The sequence below is a fragment of the Salminus brasiliensis genome, chromosome 8, assembly GCF_030463535.1.
Source record: "Salminus brasiliensis chromosome 8, fSalBra1.hap2, whole genome shotgun sequence".
Taxonomy (NCBI): Eukaryota; Metazoa; Chordata; class Actinopteri; order Characiformes; family Bryconidae; genus Salminus; species Salminus brasiliensis.
Window position 1 is genome coordinate 16,436,936 of NC_132885.1, and position 22,798 is coordinate 16,459,733.

Consider the following 22,798-nt stretch of genomic DNA (forward strand, 5'->3'; position numbering starts at 1 on the left):
AGGAGAAGGTGTACCGTTATCTGCCACGTCAGGTCTGAGTGACCAACCTGCTCTGTGTCCTCTAAATGTTACGCCAGTGATTTAATGTATAGGCGGGTCGGCAGCGCTCCCACTTGGCTAACATTAGAGATAAACGTAACTCTCTTTAAAGGATTTAATTATTAATGCTTGGCCGCTGGGGTCTGCCTGAAACCCGCCGCCATCGTTAGTGTGGGTTTGCTCTGAGGGGGTCATTGAGCGAACGCTCGCGAGAGCGGCAGTGCGCTGGGCTTTGGCAGGGTTGTGCCCGTGGGTAAGTAATGGACTGCCTCCATTCACACTGATAGTAAACAAAGACCCCGCTCGGCTTAACGGGGCGCGTAGTGGAGCTGGAGCGGGTGTTATGTCCAGTTGTTTCAGTACGCTTTCATGACAAGCTTTGTGCAAGCTTTGTTGCTAATTTGGCGAACTATCTAAACGAGCCTAGCGTAGCTTAGCTCAGTTCACCATCCTCTGTGTTGAGATGCTTTGGTGGTTAATCCAGGTCCAGAAATTAAAGATCCACCCCGGGATTGTATTCCAACTGCCTGGGCGGCTTTACTGGCTCTCAGCTGCAGCAGAGCCGCCCAGGCAGTTTGAGCAAAAGCCCGGACTGGAGCCGTACTTTCTGGACCTGGATTTTGCACACCACTGGTGAGAGAATGGGTGGTACAGCTAACGAGGATTGTAAACAAGCTGGCCTATATGGTTATCTTCAGTATTCAAATCCTCGTTAGAGACACGGACACTCACATTAAACTACATATTTCTTGCTTAACTGTCCATAATCTCAGGTTTAGTTTCAAATAAAGACCGATTTAGTAGACTGCTGAAGAAGAGCAGCAGCTGAAGCTGACAATAGACTGCTGCTATGCTGCTAGCTATCTAGCTGGCTATTAAACAGGCACTGTTCTGTAAGCTGTCAGTTCTCCACTATATCGGCAGTTCATAGTCATCTTAGTCAGTTTTAGAAACTGATTACGAGCAGACATGAATTAATAAGCACGTTAACTGTCATTGTAATGGTTTCTGTATTATTTGCCCATCTTATCCAGGACTCTGAATGAGGATGTGGTGTACATTAGCCATTAACCCGATTTCAAAGGCGTTGTTAGAAGCAGTACTGCTCCCAATGTTGTACACAGACACAGGCTGGTGTAGCTGTGTATGCCCCAAAGTATTAGACAAGATGACAGAGAGACTCTCTGCTGTATACTTTGTTTGTTTGTGTATATTCTGGTATTTGTATTTTTCTTTAGGAGGCAGCAAACAGAAGCTCTGAATATGAGTGGTGATGATAAGCCATTCCTCTGCACTGCTCCAGGCTGTGGTCAGGTACATGCACTAGAATGAGTATAAGTATTCTTTGTAGTGCCTTTATTATTGCTGATTTATTAAGTCATGCCTTACAATGCCAGTTGCTTTGTCCTGTTACTTTATCCACCTGTGGTTCTGTTCTGTTATGGAAGGTATTTAAATGACCAATTTGTTGGAACATTTTTTTACAGCGATTTACAAATGAAGATCATTTGGCAGTCCATAAACATAAACATGAGATGACCCTCAGGTTTGGTCCAGCACGCAATGACAGTGTCATCGTTGCTGGTGAGTATTTTTCTTTTTAATTGACATGTTTGTTTTTGCTGGCGTCTTTCTAAATTTTCTGGTGTGCTTTCGAATTAGCTGGTGTGTTTTTGGACTTATGAGCCTCCATAGTTGTCTGATTGTGATCAACAGCAATGTTATTAGTTGTTAATGTCATGTTGATTTGTTTTTGTTGCAGACCAAACGCCAACGCCTACTCGCTTTTTGAAGAACTGTGAGGAGGTTGGACTGTTTAATGAACTGACCAGTCCATTTGAGCATGACTTCAAAAAGGCCACTGAGGACGATATTAAAAAGGTACATGAACATAACATGAACATAAACAACGCTGTGTGAAAAGAGAGCTGTAGCACTAAAGTGCCTGTAGTACAGAGACTCATTTTGTTGGTTTGACTCTGTTTTAACATCTTTTGTTTAGAAATGTATCAAATATTTCAGCTATAGTGAAATATATTGTGTGCTAAACAGTATAGGATGAAGAAATAAATTATGTTTAATAGAAAGTTCTAATTTATGGCACCAATTTAGGGCTGGTGGATATATCATCAGTAACAGTATACCATGTTATTGACATGATACTTTCTGTTTCTTCACCCTCCTAGTGTTGGGGGCATTGTTTGTGATATAGGGAGTTCCAAATGAGGTAGAATAATAAAATATATTATAAATATAATATAATATTAATATATAATATAATAATATATAATATAATAATAATAATAATATAAATTAAAAAGATGCACTATGCCACAATTAATGAAAAGAATCTGGGAAAGGTAACAAAGCCATTTCTAAGGTTCTCGGACTCCATCAAACTCTTTGGAGATATGGAACAGGGGAGAATCCTCTTATAAGTGGCAACCCTACCAACATTCCCCCAAGAGTGCAGGATTCAGATCAACCCAGATAAACATTGAAGAATCTGCAGGCCTTATTTGCCACCATTAGAAAGAAACTGGGTATCCAAAAATGGTATCCTTGAGAGAGTTGCAAGGATAAACCACTGCAAATCAAGGGTGACACAAAGACTCCTCTCACATTTAAAAATGCACCTTGATGATCCTGAATATTTTTTAAAATAACGTTCTATGGACTGATGAGCTGAATGTGGAAGATTCTGGCAAACTGGTCTCTTTAACACAGTGCTCCACAATAAAATTTATGCAATCACACATGGCTGTGATAATGTGATAGAGTGGGGAAGCATTGCTGTTTTAAGGCCTGAGTTAGTTGCTGTATTTGAATGGACCATAAATCCTGCTGTTTACCAGTAATGTTTTCAGGAGAAAGTCTAGTCATCAGTCTGTGATATAAAGCTGTGTCAAGTCCACCTTTGAATTGTTCAAAATATTATGTTTCAGAGCTTTACATTTAAAGTTTGTGTTTAAAAACCTTCTAATGTTGCTTTATACAAATTATGCAATGAAGAGTGCTGGGGACCGAATGCTTATTTTATGACACAGTACATGTGAAAGATTTCTTTCTAAATTCATATTTTACATATGGTGATCATATTGTTGGTGAAAATGTGCAATAGGCTGATGATTTGTATGATTTGTGATTTGTGTGATATGTTTTAGTTGCCCTTAGACTTGTCACCTCTCGCTACTCCTATTGTACGAAACAAAACTGAGGATCATGCATCTCTTGAATCACATCGGGATAGCCCCCTCCCACATCCTGAATCCACAACCTGTGATGACAAGGTGAGCCCGGAGTAATGTTAATGAAAGTGACTTGATTACTGACAGTGCTTTATTCCTATGTGACGTACCTGTACATTTCTGAGTCATGTACTAGTCTATATGTCCTGCAGTATTCTGCTAGTGCGTAAAAGAAAAGTTTTAATTTTATACACATTGGTCCCGAACACATCCACACTAGCCTGTCTGTGGATGGTATATTACTGTTTCTGTCTGTCTGCAGTACACAGTCTTTGGTATTTGCCTTTTGTAATAAGGTTCACATATATAGTATTTTTATTATTATATAGCGAAGGACGTGATACATAGTTGTAAAGGACTTCAATGGCACTTTACCTGAACGGTTGATGCACCTTGGGTCTTATATGATATTTTCAGGAGGTTTCTTTGCAGCCGACCTCACTGCCTACATCCACTATAGTCCGTCCTGCCTCCCTTCAAGTCCCCAATGTACTTCTGGCCACTTCTGATGCTAGTGTTGTTATTCAGCAAGCCCTCCCATCTCCAACATCTAGCTCTGTTATAACCCAAGTCCCATCCTCTAATAGGCCAATAGTGTAAGTAGCTCCAAAATGTTACTTATTACTTAACACTTCAAACTTTTATTTATTTATTTATTATATATTTTTTCACATCACGTCTTCACTTACCTTTTACTTACCTTTTTTGTCCGTCTTCGTCTCACCAGGAGCATTTTAGTTTTGCTCATTTTGGTTTGCTAAGTTTTTAAATATTGCTTTTGCTTGTGTTTGAAGTTTTTAAAAGTCACATCCCTTAATTATGATTTGCTCTGTCACCAATATCACCTACATTGCTGGATTGCTGATCTTTAATTTAATTGATTTTAAAATGCTTTAAACTTTAATTAATTAAATTCTTAAATTATTAAGCTGATATGCATGTATGATAGTTATAGTATTTCCATGTGTTTTTGCCTCTCTTTCCCATATTTCTAGCCCTGTGTCTGGCACATTCCCTGTGCTTCTGCAGCTGCCGAATGGACAAACCATGCCCGTCGCTATCCCAGCCACCATCGCCAGCTCTAGTGTGCACATCCCCACTGCCATACCCGTATGTTAGCAATTTTTCTGTTGTTCTGTGGGAGCTGGAGAAAGAAAGTTGTTGCTATTTCTTCACAAATTTAAAAAGTCAAAAAGTTATTTGTTTTGATTACCAGGCAGATTTGCTAGGATTCTAACCAACATCACCCATACTTGTGAAATATAGAACGTAAAAACAGCTTAAGGCTTACAAATAAGATAATAAAGGTAGTAAATAATGTTCCAGCAAAATAACGTGTCAAAAATTATTTTTTAATTCACTTTTTGTAAAAAGAAACTATTTCTGAGAAGCAGAGCTAATTTAGCCGAATTTTTGGAGAACAGAGTATCGAAACCCTGCTCCTGGAAGCACTCTATCTTGCACATTTTAGTGGATTCCTGGCATTTAAAGACCCCCTGCTGTCCTGAAAGGGCTTGTTAATGAGTGTCATGTTTTTGTCTGTTTCTTTTAGATTTCTTTGTCAGACTGTTGTAATCTTCCCCATGCAATCTTTGCACATGGCCTTGTTTGTGTTTCCACCCCGCCAAAGCCCTACCTAGTCATTAGTGTTTCCGCCTGCGCCTCCTTTTGTTTTTGTTTTTGGGTTTTGGTTATTTTGTATTGCTCTATTGTGGAAATAGCTACTCTTCTTAGTTCTGCAAGTTCTGTCTTAGACTCAAAAATAATAAAGTGATCTTGCACTTGCATCTTGCCTCCGCATCCCAACCGTTACAATGAGACGATGGTTAGTCAAATCAGGTGTGATGGGAGCATAGCAAACAATACAATGTGCCGAACAGGGTGCCTCCAGAACCAGGGAACCACAGAGTTCTTTGAAAAGGGTATTCACACAAATTACAATAGTGATAATGTATCATCACATTGCCCACCCTTAAATACAACACGCTTATTTCTCTGAAAAAGCCTACATCCAGAACTTATAAGAAGAACCCGCAACTCCTCTTACTGGCCAATTAAACATTTGAAAGTGACTTTCTTTCCAAAAGAGCGGCGGCGCAGAGTTATGACATTGGGAGTGAGATCATCTCCCTCCGCATTAGTGTCACGTTGGTGTGATTTGTCAATGGCACATTTTAGAGTGGCACTGAGGACAGGCTAGTATTTATTATTCCGACACTGGCTTTCTGGCATGGCGAGAGGGAATGAGAGAACTAATGGGCCTTAGAAAAGGGCAGTTGTATGTCACAGCAGTAAAATGAGAGCGGGAGGAAGAGAGAATAAGACACAGAGAGAGCGCGCAGCCCCTCCATAATGGGCTCTTTTTCACTCTGCCCCTTGAACACCGCTGTGACATGTTCGCTGTCCTTGTATGTGGTGCTACTAGTTGGATCAAATCTGTGTCACATGCATATTCCCATTCATATCTCCATACACCGCCTAGAAGTGAAATTGTGTAGCGATGAAGTAGGATGTGAGCCAACCAGCCCTTATATCCCAGTGAAGGATGCTTGAGTATCTGTGCATCTGCCCTGTGTCTGATTGTCTCTGTGTGAGGAGTGTATGTGTGTGTGGCCAGTGTGGTGCAGTAATCAGCACATGATTATTTCCCAGACAGATTCATCTTGTCCTCACTTTTTTTTTGTGATTGTTCTCAATGTCTGTCTCTCTTTCTCACTCCGTGTCCGTGCATGTGTTTGTGGGGATGGGGTTGGGGACTTGGCTACTATATCTTGTGTGTGGTTTTGCCTCCTGCAAATACCAGGCAGTCAGCCTAATGAGGCTGAGCTATGGGAGCAGACTGAGTGTGTGCTACTTGTTTTGTGTGTGTGTGTGTGTGTGTGTGTGTATGTCTCTCTGTATAAGCTCTGGTGTAAAAGTGGAAAAGGCAGTTAGCAGAATGGAGTGTGTGACGAGTCCTGAGAGAGACTAATTTTGCTTCTCCTTCTCCTCTCCATATGTGTGCCCGTACATGTTCCACCTCAGCTGGTAAGACCAGTCACCGTAGTGCCTAATGTGCCTGGAATCCCCGGCCCCTCCTCTCCGCAACCCGTCCAATCAGAAGCAAAGATGGTAAGTCTTATTTTGTGCCTGTTTACATACACTATATGGACAAAATTATTTGGACACCTGCTCATTAATTGTTTATTCTCAAACCCAGGACATCAAAAAAAGAGTTTTTTCCTGCTTTTGTTAGAGTAACTGTCTCTACTGTCCAGAGAAGGCTTTCCACTAGATTTCATTGCATTCGGAAGCAAGAGCATTAGCGAGGTCAGGATTTTGGATGATCACCACCCACCTTCTCCCTAACTCTCCAACTCATTCCAAAACTATTGGATGAAGCACCATCATTCCAGAGAACAGTTTTACTGCTTCACAGCTCTGTATCCCTCTAGCTCATGCCTGGCATTAGGTATGGTGTCAATGGGTTCATGTTTTTTCTGTTTCAGAGCATCCTATTTTCTTGGCAGTGCTTTTATACAGGGACTAGACAAGCTGTTTGTGTGCGTATTTGCACATCTGTGTCAGCAATGGATGCAGTCTAACAAAGCAGAATGTGTTCATTTGGAGGGTATGTCCACAATATTTGGACATATAGGGTATCTGTCACATCTCTGGAGTAGTAATTTTACAGAGCAGCAATAAATTGATTTTCTTGTAGGTGATTTTGGACCATTTCCATTGGTCCATTTGTTAGAAAATGTTACCATATGTAAAGGACAGTTGGAATTATTAAATACTGTTAAAACTAAACTTATTAATAGCATTTATCAAAGAAAATATATTCATTTTTAGGAGTGTTTATGTGTGTTTCAGGTCCTTAGAATCTTAGAATTTTAGAATGCTATGTAAATACTATGTGCACATAAAAACTCTTAACAATAAAGGTGCCAGGAGACACCATAGGATACCATAGAAAAATAATTATTTGTAAATGGTTTTAATGTATGATTCTTTGCTCCTTAGACCATATATGTAAATTATAGTCTCTAAAATAAAACCTGGTGGAACACATAAAATATGCTAAACCAAATGGTGGTTCACAATAGTATAATAAAGTATATAATAACAATTAGGATTTTTAAAGCTAGGGTTCAAGATCTGTTTTTATAAATAAGAAATGAATGTTAAGAACCTTTTTAGTTAAAGACTACCTTCTTAATTGAAAAATCCTAGAGCCATTTAAGAACCTTTATTTTTTCATGTGCTGATGTACACAAGCTTTCTTTGTGATAAGTGCATTTCATTTATGTGAGCACTAGAGGGCACCACTTAAAATGGTATGTGTCTTCTGTAGACAAAGAATGGCAGTACATGGACTGCTGTGTTTATTTGTCACTGCGAGCACTTTAATTCATTTAGCACTATTTTACCCTTGGTGATCTAATTGGGCTCTAACGCTGCAATTCCAGTGTATTGATCTGTTGTACAGAACTGACCATAACAGTGTTCTGGCAATATTGTTTGACATTGTTAAGAGAATAGACCTTTGAAGAGTAATCATTTTTGTCTGCCCCCTCCTCGAAGCTGAACTTATTCTGACCCGTTTGCTTTTTATTGGTTTATAATTTGCAGTGTTGTTTTGAACGTAGCTCTGTATGTTGTGGAGATAAAAAGTAAAGTGAGGTGTGTATGGAGTGTAAATGCAGGCCCATGGTGTAGTGATGAAGTGTTGATCACTCTGCTGTAAATGTTCACAGCATGCCTCTCCTCTGGACATTAGCAAGAAAACTTGCTCTCGGAGATGAGGGTAGGGGGCGGCTGTAGGGATCGAGCGATGTTTGTTGGAGGGCGTGTGTTAGAGATGACAAACGCACATACAGCGCTGTGCTCAGCGGGCTGTCATTGGGGGCAACCAAAGGGGGGGAGGGCAGTTGGCACGCTCTCAGAAAAGCACATTAAATCAGCCTCACCCTGCATGGAACCTTTTGTTCAGCAGAATCCAGCCTGACCCCATACACACACACAAACATACACACACACAGACTCCTACCTCAGTAACACTCACCCGAACAGACATACAAGGGCTTAAACCAATAGGACACACAGACACACACTCACATTCACACCCACTCACACGCCCTGAGCCCCCCCACCCACATAGTGCTCACACAATGCTGTTCAGCACAACTCTTCAGAAAACACCTAATGAGCCCACATCAGGGAAACATCACTCTGCCCCTCCTCTTCTGCATCCATCCCTCCATCCCTTTATCCTGCTCTTTTTCTCCTGTCCTCCCCAGGCACACAGACATGGCACTTTACAAGGACTGATGATGCTGCAAAGACCACAATAATGATAATTAACTTGCTGAATTTAGAAGATTATGCTGTTAATTAGTTGCAAAATAAAGATAAGTAATATAGTAGCAGATGGTTGGATAACACCCCAGAGATGGAGGGTTATTGCACTGATGAGGTTTCTGTGGCAGATATGAAATATGAATCTGTTTCACCACTCTCTCTCTCTCTCTCTTACACGCTCTCTCCCTCTCTTTCTCTCTCTCTTTCCCTTTTCCATGAGTCGTTCTAGGAGAATAATGTTTCTCAGGCAGGGAGGGGAGTTCTGGAAGGTTGTTATACTATAAACTAATTTGCTAGATAGATTGGTCTGGCAAAGGTAGCTGTTAAAAGAATGTTCTCCTCTTGTTTTTCCATGTAAATGAGTCTCTCTTCTCTCTCTTCGCCCTCAGTTGCCTTGTTCACCTGCTGTGGGTGCATTTGTTACCTGACGCCTTTGACTTTTCTCTTTTTTTTCTGGGCACCATTGTTGCCTACTTCCTCTTGTCCTTTTACAGGGTGATGCTTTAGATCTGTGATATGTATGTGTGTGTGTGTGTGTGTGTATATATATATATTATTGTGCGATGGCAGCAAATGGCCATAAGAAGACAGACGCGCCTCAGTATGTCTTTGCGGTGTGTGTGCGTGCAGGGTGTCACTCCAGCGCGTGAATGTTGACATTATTGTTAGGCAGCTGTGGGGAATGTGTGACAGGCTCAGTGGGAGGCAGAGTTAGGAAAGGGGTGCTTAGCGCTGAGGTCGCTATGCTGCGTGCGCTGCGGCTTGCCCGGGAGAGAGAGATTTCCCTGACAGGAGAGAATCACAGCCGTCTCGGGGGAATAGGAAATTAGCTACGACAGCTATTACTCCTCTGGAACAGGACGCCGGGAAGCATCTGTTTTTAGTGGTGATGAATATGTTGTTTTAATCCTTGCCTCCCGCTTTCTCTGGAAGTTAATTATTCTAATCTCCTGTACCTGCCTTCCTCTAATGCAGTTTAGCCCTCTGACTTATGAGAGGGGCCGTTAGAGCAGCGCTTTTGTTAAAAGGGAACGAATGCTCGTATAGACAGCGGAAAGACAAACAACGTTTCGCTGCAGCATGATTTGTAGCGCTCGATGTGAGAGCAGATGACTGAACCCACCCCAGTTGCTTGCTGCTTAATTAGAGAACCGGCCGGAGTAATATATGCACAGCAGGTGAACTCTTAAGTTCAAGAAATACTGACAGTTTACCTTAGCAGAAATGGGAGAAAGCTTTGCAGAGACTAGTGTAAATCACGCAAACTTTATGCTGATCTTAGACAGTAAAGTTTTGCTGTGTGTAGTGTTAAATTAATTGATCAGTTAACTGAGATGTTTATTTGGGGGTTAAAAAGGTTATTTAATACTGCAACATGTTTCTATGTTGGATCATGCTGTGTGCAAACAAGCCAGTTCTAACTCTCATCTAACTTCTCTTCACTTGACTTCATCTACCTGTAGAAACTGAAGGCGGCCCTCAGTCAGCAGCTCCCTCAGGTGACAAACGGAGATGCTGGGGATGTCCAGAGCAGGGCTGCCAGCCAGACCCCGCCCCCTGCCCCACCTTCAGCGGAGGAGACACGCCCACAGTCACTACAACAGCCAGCCACGTCTACCACAGAAACACCCGTGTGTAGTACAGTTTCTAGTATTGTGTGTTTTCCACCTAGACTGGCTTTACTAAAGCAGCACTTTCCCACACAAATCACATATTAGTAGAAATAGTAGTGAAATTCCAGTCCTCTGTTGCTCACATACAACATAGTCATCTTTTGTTTTGCATTTGTGTGTGTTTGTCTGTCTGGGTTTGCAGGCGTCCCCAGCTCCACCTGCTCAGCACACACCCAGTACAGGTGGGCGGCGGCGGCGGTCAACCAATGAAGACCCTGATGAGAAGAGACGGAAGTTTCTGGAGAGGAACAGAGCAGCTGCCTCACGCTGCAGACAGAAGAGGAAAGTGTGGGTGCAGAGTCTGGAGAAGAAAGCTGAAGACCTCAGCTCTATGAACGGACAGCTACAGGTACATGCCCTTAAACACACTCCAAAAACTGCTAGTAGTGATGGCTATTTGACACAACTGGGAGACAGAATCGACTTCCTGCCAATGACTGTTGTTGACTGTTGGTGTTGACTCCATGTTTTTTCATCGTAATTGGCTTGAAGGACATTTTGACACAGGCATGTGCAATGCAGCGAGTTTGAGCAGCATGAGTGTTTTTAATTACCAGGCATTATGTCACACCATCGTTGCTCACCAGTCACTGTAGCATGAACTCTGGTCACAAAAAACAAAGTTGATTTGTCTGCCTCAGCACTGCACCACTCTGTACCCTACCTCATGCTACGGAAAACCACGCAGTTCATTTTTCTTCATGATAAGGACTGCATTAAACAAGGATTAGAACAGTACAAGGATCCAAACAAAAAATGAAAGGGGGACCAGGTAACATCCAGTTGCTCTGAAATTAAAACTTTAAATGTGATAAATGAGTTTGTCAGTGCATCACTCTAGCTCCCTTCCATATCCCTATTTAGTAAAATAGACCATCTGATAGTAAGATGGCGACAATAATCAAACATTGGTCAGCGGTAATTATGTTGTGCTATCTAATATTATTGGGAATAATCGTCAAATCTCAAAACGTGTAAACAACATTTAAGATTGTTCAAACTCTCCTACATGCCTTTATCACTGGCATTGGAGGTGTAATGAATAAACTTAAGTGAAGTCATTGAGTACCATAGACTCTGTCTGCAGGGGTCAGGAGTTAGCGTTAACTAAGAAACCAGAAAACTTCAGATTCCAAAAAATTGTCACTAGCTGCTGTAGCTAGTATGCAGAGGGCTGTGAAGCTGAGAGAGATGTGTAATGAGTGAATTATCTTTGTGAAGCAAAATAAAACAAACAATAAAAAAGTTCTAAGCTTACTCTTAAAGTAACCATTTTTTGTTTTCGCTTTAGCACAATTCTTTGAGTCTTCTATAATTCCAACACCCTGTGGGCACTTTACAGTCTGAGCTCAGTTTCAAATTACCCGCATATAATAACTGATCTGGTGCTAGTTGGACAGGGTAAACCACAAACATACAAACTTGATTTAGTTTTAAGCTATTCGTTAAATGGTAGTTGAGCATCTACAAGGCATCTATAATGGACCATCCAAATAAAGTGACTTCTGTTCTGAACAAATTCAGTACATAAAAAAATCACATAGACATAAAAACACTATTATTTAGTCTATAGGCTCAGATAAGTTGTTGAGGAAGTCACAGGTCAGAGCTCACTTTCTTTAGAAAATTACTATTTCAAAAAAATTTAAACGTAAAAAAAGGAACAATTTCCTGTTTGTTGTTTGTTAATAAATAATACATTAAACTGGCAGAATTCTGGATAAGAACCAGAACACAGAGCTTAGTTTTTCAGATAAAACAAAATGGAAAATGGTACATTTTATTTTGACCTATTTTTGACCTAGTTTTCTGGCGCTGTGTTGATATTTATTTTCGTGAGTGAAGGCAGTTCCCTGACATAGTGATGAAATCATTAATGGTGATTAAGAAGTGTTTGGTTATGACAGCTATGGTGTACATGTGTATGTGTGTGTGTGTGTGTTTCTGTGTCTGTGCAGGCCTCCTGCATTGATACATCCCTGTCAATAAAGATATTTCCTCCAGATGTCATCGGCACACAAGCGTGTCGTCTCTTCTGTCTGAGCGTTTAAGCGCTGGCCCTGGAACTCTCCCAGGGAAACCCGTCTCTTTGAACCGCCATTTTGCGGCAGGCAATTAGGATCCGCTACTGACAAGTTCGAAACAGTTCACGTAACTGTTGTCTCTGCTGATAGGGACAAGCTAGGCTATGAGGCGACGCGTTCCAGACAATTTAATGAGATGTGCCGCTGTTTATTTGCGTGCTGTCTGTCCTGTTTGTCCGTTAAGGGGTGGGGGCTCCAGGAGAGGAGGAGGAGGACTGATTAATTTGTGATGGAGAGACAGGCGGGGGGTGCTGATGAGATTGTTGTAACACTGCTTAGGGTTAAATGAACGAAGGAATGAATACAGGCAGATGAAGGTGGGGGAGGGTGAGAGACACAGAGACACAGAGAGAGAGAGAGAGAGAGAGAGAGAGAGAGAGAGAGATGGAAGGAAAGGGGAATGTTCAGAGCTGGACTGCTAATTGTGGCAAATAGAAAAGCACCCTGTTCTGAAACCGAATGCAGAGCAGTCGTATGCGTTTTTATATGCAGGACGTTAGTCAGTGCCATCAGGGTGTTGTAATGGTTCCTCTCGGTCCCCTTGGTTCTGTTGATCAGCACACAGAGCTCTAATGATGTGCGATTACTTTAACATTGTCCTTAACGGGCTCTTTAACGAGGTGTCAGGGCCAGTCGGCCCGTATGCTCCACGATTCAAGCCTGCAGAAGAACATCTCTTGCGCTGAAGCTGCCTCGAACGCTGGCTCTGTGACAACATAAAACATTATCTCAGCGGAACAAATGGTGCATTGAGCTTTTTATCCGTTGCGCGTGTCGGGCCGATTTATAAAGCGCCGCCATCTTCGTACTAATGGGTGTAACTTATCTGAACATCTCAAAGTTAAATGCAGACCAGGGAACATGGCGGCTGTTTCAAGCACAGTTCCACAGCTCAATTGTTGCTTCGTACAAACTGTATGTCTCTCTGTGGAATTCCTTCACTTTCCTCTGATAGCCGCACGCTTCCTGTCAGGGGTCCTGTGCGCCTCATATTTAGTCAGTGCTTATCTGCCTGATGCCAAGCTGAGCTCCAGCCCACCCATACGCACTGTGTAATTGGACTGTATGAAGGGTTACGAGGATCCATCACCGTTTTATGGGCAGCACCCGTAAGAGAGGCGGGAGGGATGGATGGGTGGATGGATGGTGTGGAAAAGAGGGAGAGGTGAAACGAGCAGGCAACAGTGCGAGAGAGTTTGAGAGCCGGAGTGCTGGTCGTAATGGGACGTGGCAGTCCGCATGGTGAGGAGATCCACGGCTCCACCAGCTGTGTTTAAATCTGTTCCTCTACAGCCTCATCGTGCCAGCACCGCCAAGCCCTAACAGATGGAATCAAATAAATTGGCTGCTTTTTAGATGAATAGATTAAAGCACGAGCCATGTTTTAGAGGGGAGAAGAAAACGCTTAAATCTGCCATGTAGTGTCCTTCCCCTCTCTCCCGCTAGCGTTCCTCTAAATCCCCTTAAAGTCACCTTCACTGTTAAACGGGCCCATCTTTAACACGCGCACAATAGCGTCCCGCGGGAGCGGTAAGAGGAGAGTAAATCTTGGCAGAATGGGGTGTGGACTTTTGCTGACGGTGGGAATAACTCTCCTTCTCCCTCTTTCTGCCTCCGTATTCTCTTCCTCTCTTTTCCTCTGATGTTATGGAATAGAATACCTAATCAACAGAATGGTTGTTCCTTATAACAAGCATTTGCAGCTTGGATCGCTGGAGCTGTAGAAGACCTCATACGGCTGTCTTAGTTAGGCCTCTCATATAAGTTTAATGACATGAGAAGGATGCTTCATAACAGTGTTATAAATGGGATGAATGTCGGTCACTTTAGGGCCCCCTGTGTCAGTCTATTAAACATACTTATGTCAACACAATGTAGGATACTTCTGTTAATGTTCAAGTGTGCCTTTATAAACGCTTAAGCATGGATTATAAAGTCTGTGTAGGTTGGCTTCAAGGAAAGTGCTACAATCTTTTTAAGCTCTAATTAGGTCCTCAGTATGTGGGCACATTTGCACTTATTTGGTAGACTCACTTTCCCAGAGGGACTTGCGGTTACGGAGGTAGTGTAGTATAGTAGTATCGTGCCAAAAGACTTGTAGGCTACAGTCACACTGCAGTAAAAGAAGTGGCCCAAATCCCATCTTTTCTCTCTTCAGATTTGTTGTTGTTGCATGTGTCTGTGAACAGCAGAGCGCACAGTTTAGGCCTCTTTCATATGTGCTACTGAAATCCAGTACATATCTGAGAGACCTGTCTGAACAGTCATGTGACTTTTAATTTAGACAAGCTTGATCTTCTCCGTAGTTTGTGAGCAGGACCTGGTTTCTAATGGTAGCATTGTCAAAAAATTCTTAACAAACGAACAAAAGCAGGACAAATCAAACATGGGGCTCTTCAAAATTAAGCTCACTTCAAGGATGTTTTGAAAAAGAGAGTCAAAAGGAGCTCATTTATACAGATCAGGTTTCTTGGTGCAGTGCATATCTGTTGTGACACTACGTTTGTGTCCCTTTGCCTGCATTCTTCTTTGAGGCAGGTAGACAAAATGTCCTCTGGGGCCTACAGTTCTTGTTCTTGTCTAGCTGATGTGAAAGGTGTCTGTTGATTTTAAGACTAGACATAGCAGTTGTGTTAATGGGATCAGATTTGGACAATGTGAACCTGCATGACCTGTGAGTGTACACCACTTGGTACAGAAGTGGTTATGCTTGCCCGGGCTGCCTACCACATGGAAGGCAACAGTATTACCCACAACTCTATGCCAATTATATTTACACATGGTACACCGTACTAACATGAACGCATGTACTTCATATATTCCTGTCTGTCTGGTGGGAGTGTTTGGTAGGACACCTCATTGTGACATCTCATGATGGTCTCATTTTTAACATCTCTCTCTCTCTCTCTCTCTCTCTCTCTCTCTCTCTCTCTCTGTTCATCTCTTTCTCAGAATGAAGTGACTCTGTTGCGAAATGAAGTGGCCCAGCTGAAGCAGCTTCTACTGGCTCATAAGGACTGCCCAGTGACGCTCATGCAGAAGAAATCTGGCTACCACTGTGAGTATTGATTCTTCAGTGACCAGGCCAGACACATTCTAGACAGCATTCCAGACTCTGTTAGGAGTGCCCTGTGTGCTTGGTCCTTGGAACAAACTAAGCACTTGCATGCAAATCTGCAGGCTTGGATGGTTTGATTCTGCTTTTGATTATTGGGATGGTTGGGACTGTTCTCCATGTTCACACTTCATTTGCAACTGGGGAGTGAAGTCAACAAACAAAGAGTAGGAAGTCTGGGATTTTTGGAGGATGTTGAAGTTCGGCTTATGAGTGTCTGGTATTATTTATAGATATCTCCCGGCACCTGGTTTGCTTAATGATGTTATATCAGGTGAACTGGTTATGGAATTAAACAAATCCATGAACTGGCTGGGGCAGCAATATGACAATAATTTATTGTATTGTGATAACAATATGCTTTTCGATAGGATAGCATATATCAAGGATACTCTTAGTGCTTAATAAACACTGATCAGCTGCAGGTCATTACAAACAGTGTAATTAGGCTGGATAATTGGATGAAGAGCATCAGATGTTAAATCATTGTACTCAGTACAAGTATCTGAATAGTAGTTTGTAAAGATCTGTCGCTACTGATGTTTTTAGTCTGTGATAAATATCATGTATCGCAAAAAAGTCTTTATAGTATGTAGTGATATAGTATTTTTACCATATCACCCAGCCCCAATACAATGTTACACATAGTAAACTCAGTCTGGGTCACTTCATTTTCTTTGGGTTTAGAGATGATCATTTCAATAATCACCCTTTACCCCTTAACGCTGTTTCTCTTCTGCAGCTTCAAACCCAGGGTTACAGAAACAGACACACAAAGCAATGACATCACTGAGAACTCTGTAGGCATGAAATCTTAGGAGTGTATTGAAATTGAGATAATGTGTAATTAGCACAAAATCACACCAATACAATTGTAACTAACCAGAGCTTCTCTCGTTTCTTTTTCTTCCGAACTGCTCTCTTGTTTTTTTTTTCTTTTTTTAAAGGGGCCCATAATTGTGCCAGTCTGAGAAGGAAGGGCATCTGTGATTCCGGCACATATTTGGCCGTTATGCTTTAATGACATCTTATGAAATGAGCAAATCTGTAGCTCGTCTGCCATATGCAGCCACTTCATATCAATTTGCTGTTGTCAGTGCAATGAAGGAGCGGTTCTGTGAGGCTGTGCTAGCAGCAGATCCTCAGGCTCCCTGCGAGTGCTAAAACTTAATGGCTGCTATTTCTAACCGCCATTGTGTAAGCACTTTCTGCAAAGCACTCAACTACAATGCTTCTTCAACTCTTTTAAAATCGCTTCCGAACCCCTGGTTGTGTCGTTTGTGTGTGTATAAATGTGTGTGTTTGTGAGGGAAAAAAGAGAGCGATTGAGAATAAGCAGCCGTGTGTTATGTAGACATAGAAGGTGGGTGGAGAGAAAGCTATGTAGAGGCGTGTGTGTGTGTGTGTGTGTGTGTGCGCCTTGCTCCGAAGCCCTACGCTGACTTGTATTGACAATGATTGCCTCCAAAATGAGTCTATTATAGCGGCTAGCCTGTCAGTGCCACAGAGTCCTGCAGCAAGCGCACAACCTTGCAGCCGCGCTGTTCATTATGCGACGCCATTGTTAAAAGCAGCACCACTGACATGTTTCATGCATATTATTGGAGTGATGGGTGCTGGGTGCGATTGGGTTGTCAGGGAGCGGACTCATTTGTGGGTGTCTAGATGGTGTATTTTGGGGAAATGGGGGGCTGTGGTAATGGATGAGGCCATCCTTCACTCCTGTTTGTGGTGCCTCTGTTAGAGAGCGGCGTGAGGGGTCATATATTAGCAGCCCGCTGAAATAAGACGGGGAGAAAAGCATCACTCTGTCTTCTCATTTTAGTAAACAACTAGATGAGATTTTGCAACATTTATTGCCGGCATCTAAAACAGCAGATGGTCATTTCTTCTGTCAGAAAGTTCTCTAATGTGTTGAAAGACTGCAGCCTGTGTTCAATACATATATACACTATATGTCCAAATGTTTATGGACACCCCTTCTAATTAATGCGTTCAGCTACTTTAAGTTGCACCCACTGCTGACGCAGATGTGCGCACAGCCTGTCTAGTTCCTTGTATTGCCAAAAGAATAGGACTCTCTGGAGCAGATAAACGAGGCATTGGCTAGATAGGTACAAACCGCTGTGGAGTAGTGGAGCACACATGTTCTCCAGAATGATGGTGCTCCATGCAATACATTTGAGACAAGTTGGGGATGAGGTGAACTGGTGATCATCCAAGCTCACTAGATAGCTCACTAATGGTCTTGTCACTGAATACAATCAGATTCTTCTCTGTACAGTTTGTTTAAGAGACAGTTAGGACAAGAGACTGATAGGACAATAAGACACAATGAATGAGCAGGTGTCCCAATACTTTTTTGTTAATATAGCGTATGATATGCATACATAGCCTCTGTATTAGATGAACTGAATTCTGCATATCAGGAGGTCCAACAAGTAGGCAGAGTCATCTCCTCTTTTTGAATGGTGGGGCCACTGTTCAGTACTGGGCCCCTGAGGTACACCAGCCCTTGCTTCTCTGTCTGTTGGCACTTTTAATCACGGGCCCAAGGCACCGCAATGGCAGGTGGGGGGAAATTACCCAACCTGCCCTGCAAACACGGCAGGCCATGCCTCCGCTTGGCAGTGTGCGCAGCCCATCTGCTCGCGGCGGTTAGAAGATCAGAAACGAATAAGAGAGCGAGAGAGGAGGGCGGCCTCAGGAGCCAGCAGTGCTGCGTATGATAATATATCTCGCCCTGCGCTCTCCTGCTTAATGCCATTAGGAGTAATTATGTGAGCCTGAATATGGAGCAAAAAAAGAGAGCAGAAATGCTCGTCTGATTTACGTGGAGTTCGACCTTATTCGCTGGGAGCGTGTGCGAGTATTTACGGCCTTCTGGTGTACACATGCACTAAATCATCTGATCAGAGCCCCATCAATAGACAGTCCCGCTCTGACACAACGCGACAGGCCTTTTAAGCTCGCAGCCTTTTATGACTCGTCTCCGAAGCCGGAATCAGAAGTGCACACGCGAGATAACAAACCCCCATGTTAATTACCAAGTGCCATTTCAGCGGACTCTTGCATCATTAGCTATATTAATTATCATAGTAGTCTGCATTTCTTTACGAGTCAGAAACAGAGAAGGGTTTTTTTCCCTCTCCTCCCTCATCAGGAGCCAATTAATTCATTGCAATTGTGGAGCAGCTGGTGGCATTTGGACTGCGAGTCTCTGCCTCTCTCCAGTGTGAGCATCATTAAAATCAGGTGCTGTAATCATCTGTCGCTGCAGTAGTTGGCAAGGTAGCAAGAAACAAATGAGAACGCTGGGAGGGGTGTGAGGGCCCAGCCACACGCCACTGCCTGTAATACACCCTTATGATGTTGGTTTAAAATGACATTGTAACTTTAATTAAAGGTTACAAAGCAAGTGTTGGGAATAATAAAATTCAAAGCACGGATCAGCCTCGAAACTGGGTTTAGTAGCAATTACGCCTCGAACAGAGCAGACTGGGAAGAAGCTGGGTTGTGTTATGCGTGGTGTGTTCACAGGGTCAGAACTGTGGCATGCTGGTGTTATTTGTATTAAAGCACTAACCAGGGATACCCGAAACGCTACCATGGCCTCTTCGCTAGCTCTAAGCATGCAAGCAGAGAGCACACTGCAGTCCATATTGTATGTTTTAGGGGGTGTGATCTGCAATATGAAGAGAGTGTAGGAGGCTTATGATTATTTTAAGCACTCTTTTATACTGTTGAGTTGGTGTGAGGTGATTATTTAGATATTTGTTGTTGTTTTTATCTTTGGGCAGTAGGTCTTTTGCTATGACTGGTACAGCAGTCTGGTTCACTTCTTCTCCAGTATGACTGGAGCCAAACAGCCATGAGCACCTCAACATGCTCAGAAGAGGACACTAGGCACTGTGTCTTGTAAATGTACAGGCTCCTCTCCTGCTACCAGTATTGGAGACCCTGCTGTCCTTCCCTTCCAAGGACGACACGACTAACTCAGTCCTTGGGGACTCCACGGACACACCAGCTGAGTCTCTACCCTGGAACACAGCTGTAGGATGCTTCTCAATAGTGCCAGCCAGTGCTGTTTTTCTGTGATGGGTCACTAGTCTTGGTGTTCATTTCTGTTTACTAAGTGGACTAACCAGGCCTCAGTATCTGTTTCAGGTGTTTTCTTTGACTGAGCTTCCAGTCGGCCTGGCTGTACAGTACTTCTTAGTATTACTGTATAACTATAGTCTTATGTGAAAATATTTAATGCATATAGTATGGATCCTCAATAAAATGCAACATTTTCGCTGCTAGCCAGGTGTGCCACAGCAACATGAAAAACAAACATTCTATAGTAGAAGTGTCTGGTATTGGTACACCACCTGAATTCTAAACACATCGGTAAGGATGTAATTGAAGTGTACACTTTCAGCTTTAATTCAAGGGGGTTTAACAAAAATATAGCATTAAACACTTAGGAATTATGGCCATTTCTAGTCACTCCATTTGCGTAGGCTCCAAAGTAATAAGACAAATGAATGTAATTACAGATAGAAGGATTATTTTTAATACTTAATTATGGATAATAACGCATGCAAATCCTTACCAGTCCATGCTTGTCTAAAGTCTAGAATCCATAGACATCACTGAATGTTAAGTTTCCTCCTTTGAGATGCTTTGGTAGGCCTTCGCTGCAGTCGTGTTCTTAGTTACTGCGTGTTTGTTTTGCCTTTTGTTTTGCCTTCAGTAAGTTAAAGCATGCTCAGCTGAGTTGAAGTCAGGTGTCTGACCATTTAAGAAAATTTATCATGGCAGTTACACATGTCCATGCCATAACAGTACCTCCATCATGTTTGACAGTTAATGTGGTTAACTTTGGATTATGAACCCTTTCTTTCCTTCTTTATACTAAAGTCAATCTCAGGTTCATCTGTCCCAGAAAATCTGTTCCAGAACTGGGCTAATATTTACTTGCAATATCTAATCTGGCCATTCTGTTCTTGAGTGACATCAGTGGTTTGCATCTCAAGAGTTAACTTTCTGTATTTAAATTCATGAAGGCATCTCCTGATCTACTTTAGTTCTCTGTAATAGTCTTCACAGGCTGTTGGTGTTGTTGAGCTCACCACAAGTACATTTTTTGTTTTATAAAATGTACCAAATCCTCCATTTTTTCGGCACCTCTTGATCTCATATAAAACATTCCCATAAACAGCGGTGCTCAATCCAAATTCAAATTCAGCATTCCATTTGGAATTATATTATATTCAATTGGTATTAACTCCAAATCTTGTATCTCCTTAATTTAAGTCAAGTCAAAATGAGGGAATAAATTATTTTTGCGCCTGTGAAAATGGAGTGTGTATACAGTCTTATGCAGAAATTTGGGCATCCTTGTATAAATGACACATTTTCTCCATTCTCTGAGTGAATAAAAGTAAACAAATCCTCTGCATAAGACACTCCCTGCGTTTCGTGCCTATTTACAAACATAACAATCCTTTTGCCACATTCATTTTTTTTTGACAATATATAAAATTCTGCTTTGCAAGTATATAGGATGTAGAGGATCTGTAGAGGACATGTGTTCCTTGTTCTTCTAAGGTTTTATTATTCATTCATTCATTCAACTTTTGAATTCGACTTCATTCTGTTTGAAATGACCTGATGTTATTGTGCAGTGCTTTGGCTGAAGCTTGCCTTTTAAATGGTCCATATAAACAAAGGTGACTTGACTGTGTTGTGTCTGCATTTCAGTGCTCGATAAGGAGGACAGCTGTGAGGAGATGTCTGTCCCAGGCAGCCCCCACAGTGAGGCTATCCAGCACAGTTCTGTCAGCACATCCAATGGTGTGAGCTCCTCCACAACATCCACAGCTGCTATCGCCACCGGCCCGGTCACTGGACCACCTACAGACCAGAGCACAGAGGAGGAGGAGTCAAACGGAGCAGAGGCCCCAGGCGCTCAGACCCAGCCCTCTGGAAGCTGATTGGGCTTCAGAAGGGTTAAGTTTATTCCTGGCAGCCATGTTTATGTGAGGAGGCAAAGTTTCCCTCACTTGTCTTCAAGTCTGGAGAATATTTATTTATTTATTTCTTCCAATTTATTTTCCCATCAAATGCTTTTTTCCTCAAAAAGTAAAGATGCAAGAAGGTGGCACTTTACAAAATGTCGGAAAATTGAAAGTTGAGAGGTTGTCTTAATTCTCTCTGACGCTCTCGTTTGCGTCCATGTTTATTTATTATGATGCTGTTATATGCAGATGTGCATCATCATGAGTGAAGTAGTGACCGATTCAGTGTGTTTTATAGGAGTCTTAAACGCCAAAGTGTATCATCACTGGCTCATCGCAGTGGAGAACTGATCCTCACAAGCACTGCTGTAGGCTTGCAGACAGAAGGGTGGGGTCACGTTTATTTCTTTGCCTTTTCCATTTTGCACATGAGGAGAGATGGGAGGGTATTTTTCGAATTGTTTGTTGATATGATCAGTTCTGGCAGCTTCTAGGAGTAGATTTGAATACCTGCTTTGTTACAAATCTTCAGTGACTGAGCGCAGTTTGATCTGATCATAGGCTTTTTTTTTTTTTTTTTTTTTTTTTTTTAATTTATGAGTGAATAGTTGGCCACTGCCACAAGTGCTGTGGTGTTCGAATGTTTATCTTCCGCCTGTAAAATTAGGTCTTTACGGATGACTTTGGCTAGAGCCGTGTGTCTTTTACAAACAGTGCTTTGATCAACATTCCATGAGTAGTTTTTTGCAGAGGCAGTAACTGTAGGAATATAGTACATCTTTCACCATTCAGACATCTCTGTGATGTTGACTTAACTATGTGCCATTAATTTTTTATTTATTAGTTGTAAGTGAGGAGTTTTGTAGACGGCTGTATGAAGTAGATTCTCAGAGTTCTCGGATCACGGAGGCTTTCGTGTACATAATTTCTTTGAGTAAAAGGCGCAGTGCTTGTTTTTTTTTTATGACTATTGATGAAAATAAGAACATAGCTGTTTTTTAATTCCTCAGTTGACTTTCAATAATACTACATTTTAGGAAGCATTGTAAATGCCATTATTGATGATAGCTTTGTATGTGATATCTGCAGGAATATGTGCATTGTTTGTGTTTGGGCCTTCATTCATTACAAAAAAAAAACAAAAAAAAAACAATGCTCCAAAAAAAAAAAAAGGAAAAACTTAAAATAAGGCTTTCCCCACCCCAATCCCTGGAGTAGTTGCTACCCCCCCCCCCCCCCCCCCCCCCCCCGGATAATCAAATAATCAATAAATAACAAAAGCAAATAAATA

The 22,798-nt window shown here is 42.0% G+C and overlaps 1 protein-coding gene across 1 annotated transcript; it reads left to right on the forward strand.

Moving 5' to 3' along the window:
• Nucleotides 1-138: 138 nt before the first annotated feature.
• On the forward strand, nucleotides 139-22,742 carry atf2 (activating transcription factor 2). The gene is made up of 12 exons (XM_072685822.1): nucleotides 139-292; nucleotides 1,278-1,353; nucleotides 1,527-1,623; nucleotides 1,802-1,920; nucleotides 3,204-3,329; nucleotides 3,705-3,883; nucleotides 4,283-4,397; nucleotides 6,312-6,398; nucleotides 10,094-10,261; nucleotides 10,446-10,652; nucleotides 15,340-15,445; nucleotides 21,251-22,742. Exons 2-12 carry the CDS (start codon nucleotides 1,303-1,305, stop codon nucleotides 21,481-21,483), a joined length of 1,488 nt encoding a protein of 495 aa, XP_072541923.1. The 5' UTR covers nucleotides 139-292; nucleotides 1,278-1,302; the 3' UTR covers nucleotides 21,484-22,742.
• Nucleotides 22,743-22,798: the final 56 nt, after the last annotated feature.